Source organism: Peromyscus maniculatus, chromosome 3 (assembly GCF_049852395.1).
Source record: "Peromyscus maniculatus bairdii isolate BWxNUB_F1_BW_parent chromosome 3, HU_Pman_BW_mat_3.1, whole genome shotgun sequence".
Classification (NCBI taxonomy): Eukaryota; Metazoa; Chordata; class Mammalia; order Rodentia; family Cricetidae; genus Peromyscus; species Peromyscus maniculatus.
The window spans coordinates 39091667-39110050 of NC_134854.1; the positions used below are offsets into that span (position 1 = coordinate 39091667).

Below are 18384 nucleotides of genomic sequence, written 5' to 3' on the forward strand. Positions count from 1 at the left end.
TCTGCTTTCCCAGTCAAATCTGGCCTCAACATCCCTTAGATAATCAATCCACATGTAGCTGACCGAGCAATCGGGGACACAGAGGATTCCTCACTCCCTATTTCTTCCTTCTCTGCTCCAGGCCTTATCTGTTTTTGTCTGACCTACCTCCACCCACACTGTGTAAACGTTGGGTCTTTAAATTGTATAAGTTTATTGCAAAGTGGGAGCCAGAGCCGGGCGGAGCAGGAGCAGGGGAAGCAAAGGAGCAGGCCAGCTGCAGGTGCACACACCTGCTCTCGCATCTGCACCTGCAGGCGCACACACCTGCTCTCACACCTGCACCTGCAGGCGCGCACACCTGCTCTCGCACCTGCACCTGCGGGCGCTCACACCTGCTCTCGCACCTGCACCTGCGGGCGCTCACACCTGCTCTCGCACCTGCACCTGCGGGCGCGCACACCTGCTCTCGCACCTGCATCTGCTCCAAACCAAGCTGCTGCTCTAACTCTCCTAGGATATGCACTGATCATTTGTTTGTGAATTTGATTCCAAATTCTAGACTCCAGTTCTTCAGCCTGCTGCACCTCTGGCCTGCTGTGCCCTCCACGTGGGCACCTATGTGCTTCTCTGCCTCCTGCAGCCTGCTGAACCCACATGGACATCTCCGTTCTCTCCTGCTCTTTCCTTGCTATCTCTGGCTCCAGCCTGCACCCCACAGCGCCCTCTTGGAGCTTATAGGAACACACCTGCACATGTTCTGTTTTGTAACCCTCTCTTCTTCCTCCAAGGACTCAGATTTTCTTATGACAGCTTGGGCTCAGTACAGAAAGTTGGCAAACTTGATTTCCAAATTCTCACAAATCGTAACAATGCTACTGCCCAGACAAATGATCCCCAAATATCTTATATCTAAACTTGCTCTGCTCTATACTTTCTCTACTTTCCACTCTTAAAAATCATTTCTCTCTATGAATTCTTTGTGCTCTGCTCTCAAAAAAAACAATCTCTTAAGATTATGCTATAAACTCTTATCTCAGAATTCATAAATTCATTGGGTATGGTTTAAATCTATGAAATCTGTAACAAATGTTGGCTTCAAATGTATAACAAAAGGCTTATAATTAAAAATCTGGACATGGGTATATGTATGTGATTCAACTCTTGTTTAGGATGTGTGTGTGTGTGTATGTGTGTGTGTGTATGTGTGTAACAATGATTCAACTCCATATGTGTGTGTATGCAACTTGGATTCAACCCTGTGTGCATATGTGTATGTAACTTAGATTCCATTCATACTTATTAGGAGGTACGGCTTTGTTGGAGTAGGTATGGCCTTGTGTCACTGTGGAGGTGGGCTTTGAGGTCTCATATATGCTCAAGCCACACCTAGTGTCTCAGACCACTTCTTGTTGCTTGTGAGTCAAGATATAGGACTCTCAGTTCTTTTTTCAGTACCATGTCTGTCTGCACTCCATGTCACACCGTGATAATAATGGACTAAACCTCTGAAAATGTAAGCCACCCCAGTTAATGCTTTTCCTTTATAAGAGTTGCCATGGTCATGGTGTCTCTTCACAGCAATAGAAACCCTAACTAAGACAGGAAGCAACAAGTCTTAAATATTTTGGATAGGTATGGATTTTTTAAGATGATACAAAATTAAGGTTATATTTGATATAATATACTATATATGTGATTTGTGTCTGGTATAGAATATAATGTATATGATTATAAAACTTTAAGGTTGGGTGCTCGAGAGATGGCTCAGAGATTAAGAGCATTGGCTGCTCATCCAGAGGTCCTGAATTCAATTCCCAGCAACCACATGGTGGCTCACAACCATCTATAATGAGCTCTGGTGTCCTCTTCTGGCATGTAGGCATACATGCCGGCAGAATCTGTATGCATAATAAATAAATAAATCTTTAAAAAAAACCTTTAAAGTTATAAAGGTCTACTCAGATTAACAAATGCTGATTTAAGGCTTATGTTTATCTACTTATATCTTTGCTAACTGTTTAACACCAAGCTACTAGAAAATTTAGATAAGTAACAACATATATTTGATTAATAAGGTATATTTGATAATCAAGATTTATAAACTCAGGCTCGCAGCAATATTGGTCAAATTTCTTTGTCTTTTAAGCTTTAGCTATTTAGACAAACTAAGTCATAAAAAACTGCAATATTCCATAATGATGCACTATAAAAGGATCAGTAAAGTTGCCAGTCTTTCTATGGACTGTATCTATGATTAGAAGTTTTATTTTGGCCAGGCGGTGGTGGCTCATGCCTTTAATCCCAGTACTTGGGAGGCAGAGCCAGGCAGATCTTTATGAGTTTGGGCCAGCCTGGACTACAGAGTGAGATCCAGGAAAGGTACAAAGCTACACAGAGAAACCCTGTCTCAAAAACCAAAAAAAAAAAAAAAAAAAAAAAAAAAAAAAAAGTTTTATTTTGATATTAAAAGAATTTTCATTCAAAAATTATTTTTTTAAATAACTTATTTAAATTTAGTTTAATGTACATTGGTGTGAAGGTGTCAAATCCCCTGGAACTGGAGTTATAGACAGTTGTGAGCTACCATGTGGGTGCTGGAAATTGAACCCTGGTCCTCTGGAAGAGCAGCCAGTGCTCCTAACCACCTCTCCAGCTCCCCCGCAAATTGATATTTTTTAAGGCTGAACCTAACAGGTATGAAATGTAAAGTCCTACTCTCATAAAAGCTACTAACATTGCAAATTGTTAAGGATAATTAAGACATGCAAGTTAATGGTCAGTCACCTTATAAAGGATCAAATTCTTCAATGTGTCTAGATTAATGTAATTAATTACAGGAATAGCCTTATATAGCCTCCTGTATATGCTTCAAAGTTAAGCCTAAAGCAAATAACTAAATCAGGTATACTTAATAGATAATGGTCCTCAAAGTCTTCAGAGATCTGCTGAATAGGGCATTTAAAATGTTCCATAAAAAAAGCTTTTTGTGATAGAGAGAAGTGCCAGCTCCTAGAAGCACCCCTCATCTCCTCCAAAGAAAATGATGGGGCACAGAAGAACCTCTACCTGGAGCTTGCTTTAAATGTGGCAAAGCTGACCGCTGGGTGAAAACCTGCCTTCACCTTGCCTGCTGCCAGACCCTGTCCAGGCTGTGGACAAGCAGGACACTGGGGAATTGATTGCCCCACTTTCTCTAGATCATCAAGTTCCTCCTCCACAGAAAGTCTGTTGGATCTTCTGGGCCTGGCAGCTGAAGACTGATGCTTCTCCAGGATCTCTGTTCACAGTGACCACAGAGGAACCTAAGGGGGTTATCCAGGTAGCCAGTAAGTCTTGTCATTTTTAATAAATCCGGAAGTGGCTTGGTCTGTACTTCCTGCTTACTCAGGTAAGATTTCCCCTTCTCTGGTCTCTGATGGCCTTGATGACTTGGCTAGTGACAGCTTTGTCAGTGTCACAGCAGCAGCCAAGGCTCCAGCTGCCTCCTCAGTTCTCTCCACGTGTGAAAATCAGGCCTCAGGCCTCACTTTCCTAGAGCTACTAATAGGTCTAGGAAACTGTCTAGACACAGTTTACCTGCTACCAGACTCTAAAAAGAGATAAACTCCCACAACAGATTTCAGTTTCAATGTAACTTTTTATTATTCCTTTTTTTAAAGAAACTCACTTGACAATGACTGTTCTTAGTAATCAACCACCTGTGTCTGGTGGTGTAGAGTTTATGTGAGGTCTGAGGATATGAAGGCCTAAGTTGTGAGAATTTAAAACAATGCTTTAGGGTCTAAGAAGGTGTGTAAATGCGAGTTATAAAGATCTGAGGACATGAACGCTTAAGTTGTGATAAGTGACTTAAGATATTTAAAAGAAAATGAAGCTGAGCATGGTGGTATGTGCCTTTAATCCCGGCACTTGGGAGGCGGAGGCAGGTGGATCTCTGTGAGTTTGAGGCCAGACTGGCCTACACAGCTAGTTTAGGGACAGCCAAGGCTACACAGAGAAACCCTTTCTCAAAAAGCCAAAACCAAAACCAATCAAATAAAAAGTTTCAGATTTCTTTCCCTCTTTATGCAAACCAATCAGCAAAAGATAAATACTGTATGATTCATTGCAGAAAGGTACTAAGAATAGTCAAATTTATAGAACAGAAAACTGAATTGCAGTTACCAGGGCCTGAGGGATGAAGAATGAAGGTGTGGCTGTTAATGACCATGAGTTCAGATTTGCAGGTGGACGTGCCCCAGAGACCTGTTTACAGTGTGAAGGAACTCAGCACTACTGGACCGCATATTCAGAAGAGGTTGATGGGGTGGAGAGACGGCTCAGTGGTCTCGAGTGCTTGATGCTCCTGCAGAGGCCTGAGTTCAGTTCCCAGCACCCATGTCAAGTGGCTGACAACCTCCTGCCACACCAGCTCCAGGCCCTCTCCTGGCCTCGGTAGGCATCTGAACATGTACATATGCATATACACATGCAAATAAAAACAAAATCTTTAAAAATGGTTAAAAATGAAATCTTAAATTTTTTTCCTGCTATGTGCCCCCGCCCCTCCCCACCAGACAGGGTCTCACAATATAGTTCTGGCTTCCTGGGACCTCCTATGAAGATCAAGATGGCCTTGAACTCACAGAGATATGCCTACCTCTGCCTCCCAAGTTTTGGGATTAAAGGTATATGCTACCACATCCAGCTGCTATGTCTTTTTAACCAACAACACACACACACACACACACACACACACACACACACACACACACACACAAACTCAAGCCTTTAAAATCTTTAGCTATCTGATACGTAGAAAAGATGTTTTTCATGCAGAGTTGGAGATAGTAGATCCCTTGAGTATTCAACCACTCTTCTTAAACTATTTTCTTACCCTAGAGGAAGTGTTCCAACGACATCCACGCTGTAGGACTCTTGCAAGTTAAACCCTGCGGAAATGCCAGTTCCCATCACCACCTACAACAGACACAAAACCAAAAAGACTTTAGAGCCAAGTCCTGACACACCACAAAATCAAGGCTCAAAGAATGTGCTGACCAGGAAATCTGTTCTCACTTCTCAGGGTTAGGAGGGGATCTTCAGCTGCTGTCGACTCCTCTCAGTGACTTTACCCCACAGAGAGCCCCACAGCCTGAGGCCTGAGGCCATGCCATTTATTTGTGCTCTGTTCCCAGCTGAGGTGTCCGGGTAGCTAACTGCAGCAGGAGGCCATCACTGGGGTTGACCTTGAGTTTGGGACAGGTAGGCCACATTATGTGTGAGGTGAGGCTGGTAATGTCAGCCTGTCACCATGGAACCCACATTTGGCTTTAGAGTTCTGCTGCTACTGTCCCTCAACATGGTCTCTCAGAGTAGCACATAGTTTCCCCCAGGTCCGGAGTACACAGCATGTCATCCAGAGCGGTGTTCCCCAGGCCTAGATTTATGTGAGGTACAAAGCTAGGCCCTCCGAGCAGAAGAGCCTCACAGGAGGTGTGATAGCTACTTGCTTTATCCCCAAGAACTGCTGTTTCCAGAGCTTTTGGAAGGGCTATCCAGGAGAGAAGGAAGGCGAGCTCTAGGGATGGGCGGCTCCTACAGCAGTGGTCTCTGTATGACGGCTAGTGACGTCAGCCTGCTGTCAGCCACAGCCGGCTCAGAGGCACCAGTGTCTGCGGCTCCCTCCAGTGAAACGGCTCTGTGATGTTTGTAGCAGTTATGTCTGTCGACTTTAATGGAATCTGGTATGTGTCAAACTGGAGGAATGTCTAGAATAGTGAACTCACAAAACAAATATGGTTTAAGTACCTAGAGGCTCAATTTTATGTGGTGGTAACTAATTACTAAACCGTTGTTTTCCTATTGACATGAAGAGATGTACTACAGAATGCAAAATTAAAAACAAATTTATATTAAAAAATAAAGTTTATGCTTAAAAGGAATCATGAAGACCCTGTCGTTAAACTTTTCAGGAGAACTTTTTCTTCTCTTTTCTCTGTGGACTGCATAGGTAAGAAGTTTATTTGCTTCAGGTTGCTTTTGGGAGAGGGGGTTCAGGGGAGGTTACATTTTATTGATAATTGAGTGTGTGTCTCTCTGTGCAAGTGCATGTCACACTTCATGTGAGGTCAGAGGACAACTTTTGGGAGTCAGTTTTCTCCTTCCATCACGTGGGTCCTGGGGATGGAACTCATTGTTGGGCATGGCCGCAAGTGTCCTCATCCACTGAGCTATCCACTGCCCAGGCAAGAGGTTTTAAAAGCACGTGGAAGGTATTATTGAAAGACTGCAATTTCAATGACACTTGTAGAGAACCACTCCCTGGGGAGGGATGAGGGGATCTTTAAAGAGACTCTGGGCAGTGGGCAGAACTGGTACCCAAGGCAGGAAAGGCCTCCTGCATCATTTATTTCCCCAGCAGGCTCTGCTGCCCTTCGCTGGGCAAAGCTGCCTTCCACCTCTTGCTGTTCCAAGCAGAAACTGGTATTCTGCACCGAGTCCTAGCTAGAGAGGATTCTGAAATTGTTAGAGATGGTCTTTTTTGCCTTTTCTTGTTCTGAGACAGGGCCAGGATGTGGCTCAGGGGCAGACACAGTCCTAGCATTCAGGAAGCTCCTAAGCAGATTCCAAGCATAGAATAAAAGGGGAAAAAAATAACCGGTGGGGTGTTGCCAAGACCAAGGCGAGGACGAGGGCGGAAGGGGTCGAGCTCTCTGTGCGCTTACTAGACAGGTGTTTTTGCAGCTGGAGCTTCTCTCTTCAGATCCACAATGATTTTGTTGCTCTTTTCTTTCTTTTAAAAAACAAGTTCTCCCTACGTACCCCAGACTGGCCTTGAAATCATAACCCTCTCGAGTCAGCTTCACAAGAGCTGGGATCATAGACACGTGTGGCTGACATCTGTTATTTTTTTTGAAAAAAGTCTTTGTGAGGTCCAAACTTTCTACTTGGGAATCTACTAGGGCTGTGATTTTAAGGGCTATGGGAAACAATGTCACAGTGCAGACTTCTGGTTGGAGGTAGGTAGCTCGTGGTCTGAACATCAATTCAGACCACGTCCTTCTGATAATGTCTCATCTTTGCAAAAACTGGGTGTTCTGGGGTTGTTCTCTGTGAAGAGGCATGAAGGAGCAGGGTTCACCCTGACTCCAAGGCTAAGGGCTATATAATGTCCACTCCATGTACACATCCATGAATAAATAATTGTGGTCACTTATGAACATAGTATGGTTTATCTCAATATGTATGCATGTTTTTACAAAACACTACTAACTTTTCAGCCATGAATATGTTGTGAGATATTTGGACTTGACTGATGTGAGACTGTGAGGTATTTTTCTCAGCTTAGAAGAACCAGAAAACAGAAAGCGGGGGAAATTTTGTCTTTTCAAAATGGAAGCCACTTTATTAAAGTAAGTAAAGCTATTGAAGTTATTAATGGGTTATTAAAGTAATGTGTGATTTTTTTGTTTTGTTTTTTGAGACAGGGTTTCTCTGTGTAGTTCTGGCTGTCCTGGAACTCTCTTTGTAGACCACACTGGCCTCAAACTCACAGAGCTCTACCTGCCTCTGCCTCCCGAGTTCTGGGATTAAAGGAGTGGGTCACTGCCACCCAGCATAATGTGTGATCTTTAAAAAGTAAGCAGGTAATGGAAAAAAACTTAAGGAAAACAAATTCCTGCAAATCCCATCTCTCATAGATAACCAAGGTTAACATCTTCACTTAGGTTTTAAAAGTCATCTATCTCTATGTTTCAATGCATTTTTTAAAAACTATTTTGTTAGTTGTTCTGCAGAACGGGGGAGGACCCTCCCGCTCCCAGTGCCTCCATCACCCACTTCAGAATCCCTTGCAGGAGCAGGTGCCCGCGATAGCAGGGGCTGAACAGGCCACCATCTTGCACGTACTTACAGCGAAGAACTCGAGAGGAATGGGCGCTGGCAATTTTTCTTTAAATCTCTCATTAAACTCCTTGCCACCCAACAGCAAACCAAAAACCATGAGGCCAACGCCTAGGGAACACACGTTGAGGTTTTTGACATTCTGCAACACAGCAACTGTACTCTGCAACACAGTGAACACTGCAGGTTTACGTCAAGCCGCGGCTCCCGGTCTGCACGGCAGCACACGAGGTACCTAGACAGGCAGCTCCCAGAGACAGTGTGACAGAGGCTGGCTGAGCGGAGAGGAGGGACATCGCTCTGCGAGTGCAAGGCTCCCATCTGAGTTGCTGAGAAGGTTCTAGACACGGAGGGTTACCACAGTTGCATGGCAGAATGGACGCACTGAATTCTACTGTACCGTACATTTAAAAATAATGTGAACAGTGAGATACATTCGTTATGTGTCTTTAAAATATTTGATTTTTTTGATCAGTCTGCATGTGTGCCTGAGTGTATGTATTTGAGCAACATGCATAGAGGAGCCCATGAAGGTCAGAAGAAGGATCAGATCCTCTGGCACTGGAGTTACAGGCGAGTGTGAGGCTCCACGCGGGTGCTGGGAGAAACCCAGGTCTCGTGCAGGGGCAGCAAGCACTCACAGCTGAGGTGCTGCTCCGGCCAAGCTTCTTGTTGAATATATTTTACCATAGTAAAAAAGTCTCCAAAAAATTCAGCTGAGCCTCAACTGAAAAGAGAGGTGTGTGGAGGAGAGCTAGTGTAAAATTCAGTGGTGGAGTGTGTATTGGGCATGCCCAGGCCCTGGGTTCAGCCCTCAGCACACAGTCCAGAGGTTTCAATCTGAAGCATTTCTCTCTGTGTCTTCTACAGATTAGAGGCAGTTTCTTTAACCTAACCACACAACTTTATACTCACAATTTTTACCCAACAACATTATGGCTTTGTTGTTCTGCTTTGCTTGAGACAGGATCTCACCAGGAGTCTTGAACTCATGTTCCTCTGCAGTGTTAGTACTGGCATGCTCCACTATGCAAGGATTACGGTGCTTTTCATATGCTGATATCGAAATGTAGCTCATATAAAATTCAGAAAAATACCTCTGGGGCTGAGTTGTGAATGTTATGAAAGAATCAGGGTCAACCCCACAAAATACAGCAGAAGCCAATACCTAGCAAAGCTTTAGAAATCTGACTTAGCAATTGTCGTGGGAAGGTGACAGCGAAGCCAGGCAGGCTTTGGAGCCAGGAGAATGATGTCTAGAAAGAAGCCCAGGAGAGCTCGAGAAGAAAGCCAGCCTCTTAGGGCTATGGTCTGGATACCCCAAATATAATTATTTCATTTGAACCCAACACAGCAGAGAGCCCACCACACCTGCCCTGCACAGCCTAGTGTTCATGCAGGCACAGACTGCATTTCCTCTAATGGTGAGTCATTCTGAGAAGTCTCAGAGTATGAGGTGTATTTCTAGCTATCACAAGAAATTAATAATTTGAGGGATATCCTTACAGTTTGATTCCTGTATTATCAATTGTGAAATTCAATTTAAATGCCCAGAATTGTCCCAGAACCCTAAACTAAAGGTGTCTGTACTCAACTTTCAGAGCATCCTGTTCCCTTCTTATAGCACTTAAGATAGTCTGTGATGCACATTTGTACAATCATGGTTCACCATGACTGTCTTCTCAATGGACTGTCAGCCCCAAGGTCAACACTGTGTCCACTCAGCTTGTCACTCATCGCAGTGCCCAGTGAAGGCCTGGCAGAGAAACACCTGCAAAGGCTACAGGCAAGGAGCTGAAAATGTCCTCTGCAGTATTTCACTGTCAACTGGCTATAATTACTTCAGGGGCCATTTAGAAATGCTTTTATTGTTTTGCTTCATTTTTGTTTGTTTGTTTTTGTTGTTGGATTCTAAAAATAGGTTTTGTAGTAGTTGTTATTATTTTGTTTTTAAGTATTTTATCTGTGTGTGTCCCCAATGAAGCCAGAAGGGGGTGCTGGGTCTTCTGGAGCTAGAGACCCAGGCAAGTGTAAGCTGCCTGACGTGGGTGATAGGAGTTCACTCTGGCACCTTGCAATGACAGCAAGCACTCTTAACAGCTGAGATGTCTCTCCAGTCCCCATTCAGGATTTGGGAAACTATTTTGTTAATGATTTCTAGCTATATTGTATTGTGTGAGAAAACGCTGAATTTTCAGGATTTGTCATTAACTTCCTATAATTAGCTTTGGCTCGATCAGTTGTTTTTACGGTGCACTTGCAAACAGCTTCCACTTTCTGTATTGTGTATAGTCCAGACACGTTTCACTACATTAAACTCATTACTTATCTGACTTAAGCCATTTATAGCTCTTTTTTTTGCCTGCTTGAATAAGCAGCTTTTAAAAGAGATGCCTTTCTTATTATATCTTCTATTTGTTTGTTTTTTGAGGCAGGGTCTCACTGTATAGCCCTGGCTGGCCAGGAGCTCACTATGTAGACCAGGCTAGCCTCAAACTCACAGAAATCTGCCTATTCCTGCCTCCAAAGGTGCTAGGATTAAACATGCATGCCACTACACCCAGCTTTCTATGATATCTCCAAGTTATTTATTAGTGTCCAAAAACAAAAAACAAAACCCACCCACTATAATTTGGTCTTAAAGGCTGTCTCTTCAGCTAATTAGAGTGAGTGCTGCAGGCACCAGCAGAGCCTTAATAGCAAACTCCTTCTGAAGCAGGGCTTCAGGCTTTAACCTTTGTCCTAGCCCTCTTCTCCGAAAGCCTTAGAGGAAGAAGGTGAAAGACAAACAGAAGCAAACGGGGTAGGGTGTGGGCAGCCAGTGAGTCAGGAGTCTCTTACTTACATACACCACTGAAAAGATCCCACTGTACCGCTTTGTTTTAACCCCAAACAGGTATTTCAACATGGAGGTGAACACATGCACAGCAGCTGCAGTGGTGAACCCTCGCACCAAAGGCTCCGTAAGGTAAATGGCCACGAATCCAAACCTACAGACACCTAGGCAAAACTATAGTTTTAAATGACAAAGAAACAAACAAATAGCACGGTGAGTCAGAAAGTGGCAATCAGCAGAAAACATGTGATTCCTTTCTAGGTTATTTCCTCTTCCTGTAGACTTGTGGCAGCTAACAGATCACTAGTTATAAATAATGCTAAACCTGCAATGGCTTGGGTCCCTCAGAACCTTGGCCACGCTTATCCTCTGCCGGTGAAGGGCTCATTCATGCAGGCAATACACACGCCATTCCCCCTAAGCTCATAAAGGAGGCCTCTTCCTCAAACTACCACCCACTCCATCAAACTTATTTTGCTTTTGGAATATCTGGAACACTCAAGGGAAGCTTGCTAGTCATTTTTAGTAGTAGCTAAGGTATCCACTGGGCAGCTGTTCCCAGCATCTTGAGCCCTCAGCTTTGGAGTTTTGCTGTCTGGCACTGCTCACACAGAATGAGACCAGCTAAGAGAATTCAAAAGGCATTTCACAGACGAACAAACTGGAGTCCATCTCCTCACACTGGAGTCTCACCTGAATGATTCCAGAAAGTAAGGTCACAGACATGGCGACTTTCACTCGTAATGCGTCTCTGGCTTCCGTACCATTGGTTGCGTTTACTCCTCCGGGGATGACTATATCATCTGGTACTAACCGAACAGCCACACCACCAATCATCAAGCTAATAACAGCAAAAGGACCTGGAACAGAGGCGCATGAAGGAGCACTGTTCAGAAGCTCAGAAGTTAACCCAGTAGCTCTGATGTGATGACCTGCTCAGGGGCTCATAACTTAATTTTAACCAAAAGAACGACCCTGAGTCATTTTATCAAAAAGCAGGGAACCCGAGTGACTTCTGAGGTCTATGGTGATATTTTATTTGTACTGAAATGTGATTTTATTTGTATGTTAATAAATAAAGTTGCCTGGGGGTCAGAGCTAATAGCAAGCCATAGCAGAAGCTGGGTGGCGGCGGCGGCGGCGGCGGCAGCAGCAGCAGCAGCAGCAGCAGCAGCAGCAGCAGCAGCAGCAGCAGCAGCAGCAGCGGCACACGCCTTTAATCCCAGCACTTGGGAAGCAGAGCTAGGTAGACCTCTGTGTGTTCAAGGATACAGCCAGCATGGAGACACAAGCCTTTAATCTCAATACCAACCATCGACCTGGAGGTCTGTACAGACAGGCAGTGACGAGGAGGTCATGTGATTGGGTTTACACCAATGAGAAGGCAGAACAGAAAGTCAATAAAAAGGACAAACACACAGGAAGTAGGTCTCTTACGGAGAGGAAGGACAGCAGCGGCAGTGAAGGGTGAGGTTTTAAGCTCTTAGCTATTGCTCTGACCTCTTGGGCTATTAACTCTGCATTTGGCTCTGTGTTTCTTATTTAATAAGACTGTTCATCTACAGAGGTCCTCCTGCTCACAGATAAGAACCAGGGAAAACAGGGATATGAAGTACACAGGCTTATCTCTTCAACAGAAGGGATATGCCTGTTTTCCACCCAGGAGACTGGGAGTGAATGCAGTTAAAAGCCTGGTGGCCTGTGCTATCTATAGGGACGGGCCACACCTGAATCCCCCAGACTATTATGTTTACCCCAAGTTCTTCTCCCCAAGACCTTTACCCTGAGCATTGCTTCTCAGTGAACAGTTAAGAGAGATATAATATGGACTTTGAGGCCTGCTGACCTCTATGCTATCTAAATGACTGAGAACACACCAGATCATCCTAGGCCCTTAAGCTATAGAACCCATCTTCATGGTAGAGGCCATGTGTACTTTGCAAAGGAGTTTGAATATAGTCATGTCTTAAGCTTTATTGTGCACATGGGATTGAGATAATTGTTACAAAAATTGTACTATACTTAAATATGTCTAAAATAGACTTCCTGGTGTTAGACTAGAAATCTGAACCAGCACCGGCTAACTAAGTCATGCTGAACTGGATTTCTTTCTTGCCTCACGTGGATGGTTTCTCAGCAGTCCGGCTGTAGCCTTTGCAGGGACCTCCACAGTGAGGCTGTGTGGCTGCAGGGTAGCTCTGTCGGGAAAGTGCCTGCTCTGCCAGCTTGAGGATCTGAGCCAGGATCTATAGCGCCCACATAAAATCTGGTGTGGTAATGCGGTCTGTAACCCTAGTGCTGGGGGAAGAGGGTGGTATAGAGAAGTGAATCGTTGGAGCTCAGTTGTCAACCAGTCTAGCCAATCAGCGACCTCTGGGTTCAGTGAGAGACTTTATCTCAAGACATGAGGAGGAGTGTGATAGCAGAAGACACCTGACATTCACCTCTGGCCTCCACATGTGTGTGCACATGCATACATGTACATTTATACACACACACACACACACACACACACACACACGCGCGCGCGCGCATACACATGCACACACACTACACACATGTACACTACACACTTGTGAGAAAAAGAAGTGGGCATTTTACCTCATAGCTCATGTGTGGTAATCACAGGTCAACTTATAGGAGTCAGTTCTTTCCTTTTGATGGGTCACAGGGATTGAACTCAGGTCATCAGTTTTGGACACAGGCTCCTTGACCAGCTGAGCCATCTTACCAGCTCAAGAGCTTCAGAACTTCTGCTGGAGCCTAGGAAAAGCTCTAGCAGGGCCATGGGCAATTCCTGGGACCACATGGACAAGAGATGAAGGGGAGGAGAGGGGGAAGAAAGGGAGGAAGTAGGAAGAGAGGTAGAATTGCCTAGGTAAATCCTTCTGAGATGCTGACCTCTCAGGACTGGGAGAGATGGTGAAATGATTGTTTTTCATGAATCCTATTTATTTTTAAAAGTGATGTACAATATAAGCCTCTAAGTTGGGTGGCATTTGTTACCAAACAATAGATATCCAAAACACTGTATGAGTTTGTTTGCAGCTGGCGGCCTTACAAAGTTCTAGCATTATAATTAAATTTACCTGCATCTGTTCCTAAATGTACCGAAGAGAGAACATGTATAAATCAGTGCTTAAAGTATGATGAAGATGCTATACATGCAAGGTGATTAGGAGCCCTGAGTATCACTATTAAAATAAATAAGAAGGAAAACCAAACACAGGCCAAGTGTATTGGGAAATAAAGCATTAGTCTCATTTTACAACTTTCAACAATCATTCTTTCATGCAAGGAAATTGCCCATTTAGTTAACTCAAGATTATAAGAAAGCTATTAATTTTAGAAATCTTGGTGAAGTGGGGGAAGGAAGAAGAGGAGGAAGAAGAGGGAACATGCACGTGCTTTTCTGTTGCTGGGAAATGAACCCACAGTTTCACACAGGCTAGTGCTCAACTGCTGACACACATCCTCAGGAGTGTGCAGTAGCATTTTTAAGGCAGTTAATGGGTATGCAGCCACAAAAGTTCTGTTAAGCAATAATAACAAGCATATAGGTTTTTACCTATAGATATGTGTCTGGAGGTTCCAAAGAAACAGTACATGATAACAGGATAAAATGAAGAGTACAAGCCAAACACCGGAGGTACAGCTGCCAGCATCGCGAAGGCCAGGCCTGCAGGACCGGAAGGCACAGACAGGGCGACGGTTAGTCAACAGCAGGGTGTGTTCCTCTTTACCTCTTGGTCTCTGATGAACAGGTGATACCTGTCTTGATGTAAGTGGATGGGTCTAGCCTGCCTTCCCTCTGCCCTAAGCCCATGAACAATCTGCTGTCCACATAGTCCAGGCAATATATTGGCTAATCTTGATTATAAACTTGACAGAATCTAGCATCACTGCAGAGAAACTTCCTGGCTGGCCTGTGAGGGATTCTGTGGACGAGGTTAACTGAAGTGGGAAAGCCATTCTAAATGTGGCCTGTGCCATCCCAGGTTTAAGTCCTGGAGTGATTCACAAGGAGCAAGCCAGCTGAGCAGCATTGTCCTTCTCTGGCTGCTTCCTGACTGCAGATGCATGTGACCAGCGGTGTCATGCTCCTGCTGCTCTGCCTCCCTCATATGACGGACCGTGCCCTAGGGCTGAGCAGAAAGGGACCTTCTTCAAGTCACTTTGTCCCGTATTTTGTCACAATGGTGAAGCAGGTGACTGACACAGGCCCTTGGCCTGTCGCCTCCCTTTTGCCAGTGGGTGGAGTTTCTGCCTCTGTCTGTCACAGGTAAGAGTAGACAATTTTCTCTTGACGGGTAGAGTCTGGTATTGATTTACCCAGATGGTGCTCTCTCGAATGGGATGCTTGAGTCTCTGTGATATCAGCATCCTCCAAGTACCATTTTCTGGCCCACCCACGCCCCCCTACACCTGACTCCTAGGCTCCATTACTTGTCCTGCATCAGAAGTTATGCTCTCCCAGCCTCCTCTGTTGCCATATGCTCATTCTGTAGACAGTCTTCTTGGACAGCTATCTTCCAAGTGAGTCAAGCCTGGTTCACTTTTGGGTTTGCAGTTTTCCAACCAGAACACTTGATATTTTATTCCAAGAGACTTTTAAAATGCAAGTTGCAACCTTCAGGGGTGTTGCTAAAATTACTTTCCTTTGGGATAGAAGTGAATAATATCTATTTCCTCCTATGGTCCCAACAATAAAGAGAGGTATGATTCAACCAAAGCGCACTCAGAGAAAGCAATGAACTTACAGAGTAATGAATGGGTGACCTTAAGGCAGCCACACCGGAAGCTCTGCACCCAGCATGGATGATGTCTTCCTCGTGGTTCTGTAGATGGAATCCCTTCCCCATTTCTAACTTTTAGCCCAGTGGTTCTCAATCTTCCTAATGCTGTGACCCTTTAATACAGTTCCTCATGTCCAACTATAAAATTATTTTGTTGCTATTTCCTAAGTGTGATTTTGCTACTTTTATGAATTGTAATGGAAATATCTGATCTGCAGGATCAACACCCACAGGTTGAGAACTGCCGCTCTAGCCTCTCCAGGGATTCTGGAGTCATGTGCAGTTAGGGCAGAATTGCACATGACTGGGTAGGAGGGGCAGCTGGATACACAAGTGAGGGTCTCATGACCCTCCCTACCCCTCCTCCCAAGAGGAACAGCAACAGTGAGAAAGAGAAAGAAAGAAAGAGAGAGAGAGAGAGAGAGAGAGAGAGAGAGAGAGAGAGAGAGAAAGAGAGAAAGAGAGAAAGAAAGAAAGAAAGAAAGAAAGAAAGAAAGAAAGAAAGAAAGAAAGAAAGAAAGAAAGAAAGAAAGAAAGAAAGCCGCAGGAAATCCTCAAGGGATGTTCCTAGCAGCCTTGTTCATATGGCCAAACCTTAGAAACAAGATGTCTTTGAATAGGTAATAGAGTCTGTTTTTTAGAGCCGTTAGGCTGTTTTTCACTCAAGAGTTAGATGGCAGTCTCTACAAACTCCAGGGGACATGGCCTGTGCTCTGAACTGCTCTCTTGCACTCTGCTTACTTGTTCTAAGTGGAAAGGAAATGCATAAGGTGTTACTTCTTTCTAGAAAATTCTTATTCCAAATTGTGTCTCAGTCTCCTCTTGCATTCTGCTGGAGTGATGCATGGAAGAGGGAGTCTGGGGATCATCACTCATAGCTCTGCATTGGTCTTGGCATTCCTGCAATATGTAGATGATAAGCACTGTGTCCTTAGCTTTGAGATCTCAGCGAAATTTCTGGGACACCTGGAAAATGCATTTTCTGCATTTTAATGCTCTAAAGGAAAATAGCAAACGAAGAGTTGGAAAGCATCCCTGCTTCATATGCAATGATGCAGTCACTCTAGTATCGCCTTTTGGAAAAGTTATTCTAGCAAAAATAAATTTTAAAAAAGCACGTGCACTGTTCAGAGAGCCAAGTGATGTTCCAGGGCTCCTGCTGGGAACGTGCCATCCACAGGGCAATCATCCTAACACCAAAACTTGTTTTTCTGCTCTTCTCTCCATTTTCCCAAACCAGGGCTTCTCAACAGGCGGCAATCTTGTCCCCTCCAGGTGACATCTGGCACACTCTAGAGACTTTTGTCATGATGGCAGTGCTAGTGCCGGCTGGGATCAGAGATCAGGGAGCTGCTAGTGTTCTACACCACATGGCAGTCCCTGTTGTGATACGCATTTCCTCATTTAACAATTCTGAATAGAAACCACTGGCTTTCTAGTGTTTCAGCTTCTCCTTATACAGTGACATCCCTTTTTTCATTGCCGCTAAGTTTTGTTTCCCTGGTATTCACATGGTTTCCTATGTGTGTCTTGCTTTCATTGTTTTCCGTTTAGTCTGATTCCTTGCAGAATTCCTCCTGGACAGCTCTTTGTTGTTTGTGCTCTGCCTTCTGGATGCCTGACTAGATGAAAGATGGCACATGGAGACTGATCATTGGTGTTATCTTCTTTTTATCATTACCTATTTATTTGTGTTTCCAGAAGATTTCCTCTACCTTAATTTCCAACCCTTCCATCTAATGTTACTCTAGGAACCGTCTCAGGTTTGGTTTTGGTGAGCTCTGTCTGATTCTCTGATGCTCGTTTTAATAACAGCAACCCATGATTATTTCATAGATACAGTGGGATTCTTTTTTGTCTCTTTAAAGATTTACCCTCTCCATTATTTCTGTTTCTGATTAGTTTTTTGTAATTATTATTATTATTATTATTATTATTATTATTATTATTATTGTAAGTGTGTGTGCATGCCTGAATGTGCATGCTTGTGCCTTGGCGCACACTTGGAGCCCGGCGGGGGGCAACTCTATCACATCAGTTTTCCCTCCACACTTATGTGGGTCCTGGGACTGAATTTGGGTCACCAGGCTCTTGCAGTTAGGGTCTTTATCCACCACACCACCTTGTCAACCCCAGCTCCTCCTCCTTCTTCCTTTCTCTTCTCTCCACTGTGATTGAACCGCAGACCTTGCTATGGTCTACCACTGAGCTACGCACCCCAGTGCATTTTTACTTTTTATTTTGAGGCAGGATTTTGCTCCATTCCTCAGACTGAGTTGAGACTTCTTTGTAGCCTAGGGAGACTATGAACATATAATCCTTCTGCCTCAGCCTGTGAACACCAGGTCAGGTTAACCTCTGTCTTTCTTAAAGCTTCATGAGAAATATCACTTAGTTTGTTGATGGGTTTTATTCTAGGGCAACTCAGAGTCCAGCCAGCATCTTCCTTAGAGGACTTCCAGTCATCACTGTTTCCTGTGTACTACACAGGAAGTACAGCAGTGTCTTCCTTAGAGGACTTCCAGTCCTCATTGTCTGTTTCCTGTGTACTACACTGGAAGTACAGCAGCGTCTTCCTTAGAGGACTTCCAGTCCTCACTGTCTGCTGCCTACACTCCTGGTACACTGCCTTCCTCTTAACCTTTAACTGCGGCCCGGCTCTTTTCCTGACCACACCTTAACTCCTATTGTTCTTTCTGTCTGTGTAGAGGTATTTGCTCCGCCCATGACCTTGGGCTACATGGCCCAAAGGAAGCAGTGCTTCCTGCCATCCTACATGACCTCTTAAAAGGAGAGGGAGAAGGGTCACATGCCCCTCCCCACTGCTCCTGCCTTCGAAGTGGATTCGCTCCCAGTCAGATCAGAAGATGATCTGTGGTCCACTCC

The 18384-nt window shown here is 44.4% G+C and overlaps 1 protein-coding gene across 1 annotated transcript in view; it reads right to left on the reverse strand.

The window, feature by feature from the left end:
* The window catches only part of Slc26a5 (solute carrier family 26 member 5), a 41129-nt gene that overhangs the window by 19968 nt on the left and 2777 nt on the right, over positions 1-18384 (reverse strand). Inside the window, exons 3-7 of the mRNA XM_042272883.2 lie at positions 14271-14381; positions 11396-11562; positions 10712-10876; positions 7877-8029; positions 4859-4941 (exon numbers count right to left, since the gene is read on the reverse strand). Coding sequence (XP_042128817.1) covers positions 4859-4941; positions 7877-8029; positions 10712-10876; positions 11396-11562; positions 14271-14381 — 679 coding nt within the window. The remainder of the gene's footprint in view (positions 1-4858; positions 4942-7876; positions 8030-10711; positions 10877-11395; positions 11563-14270; positions 14382-18384) is intronic.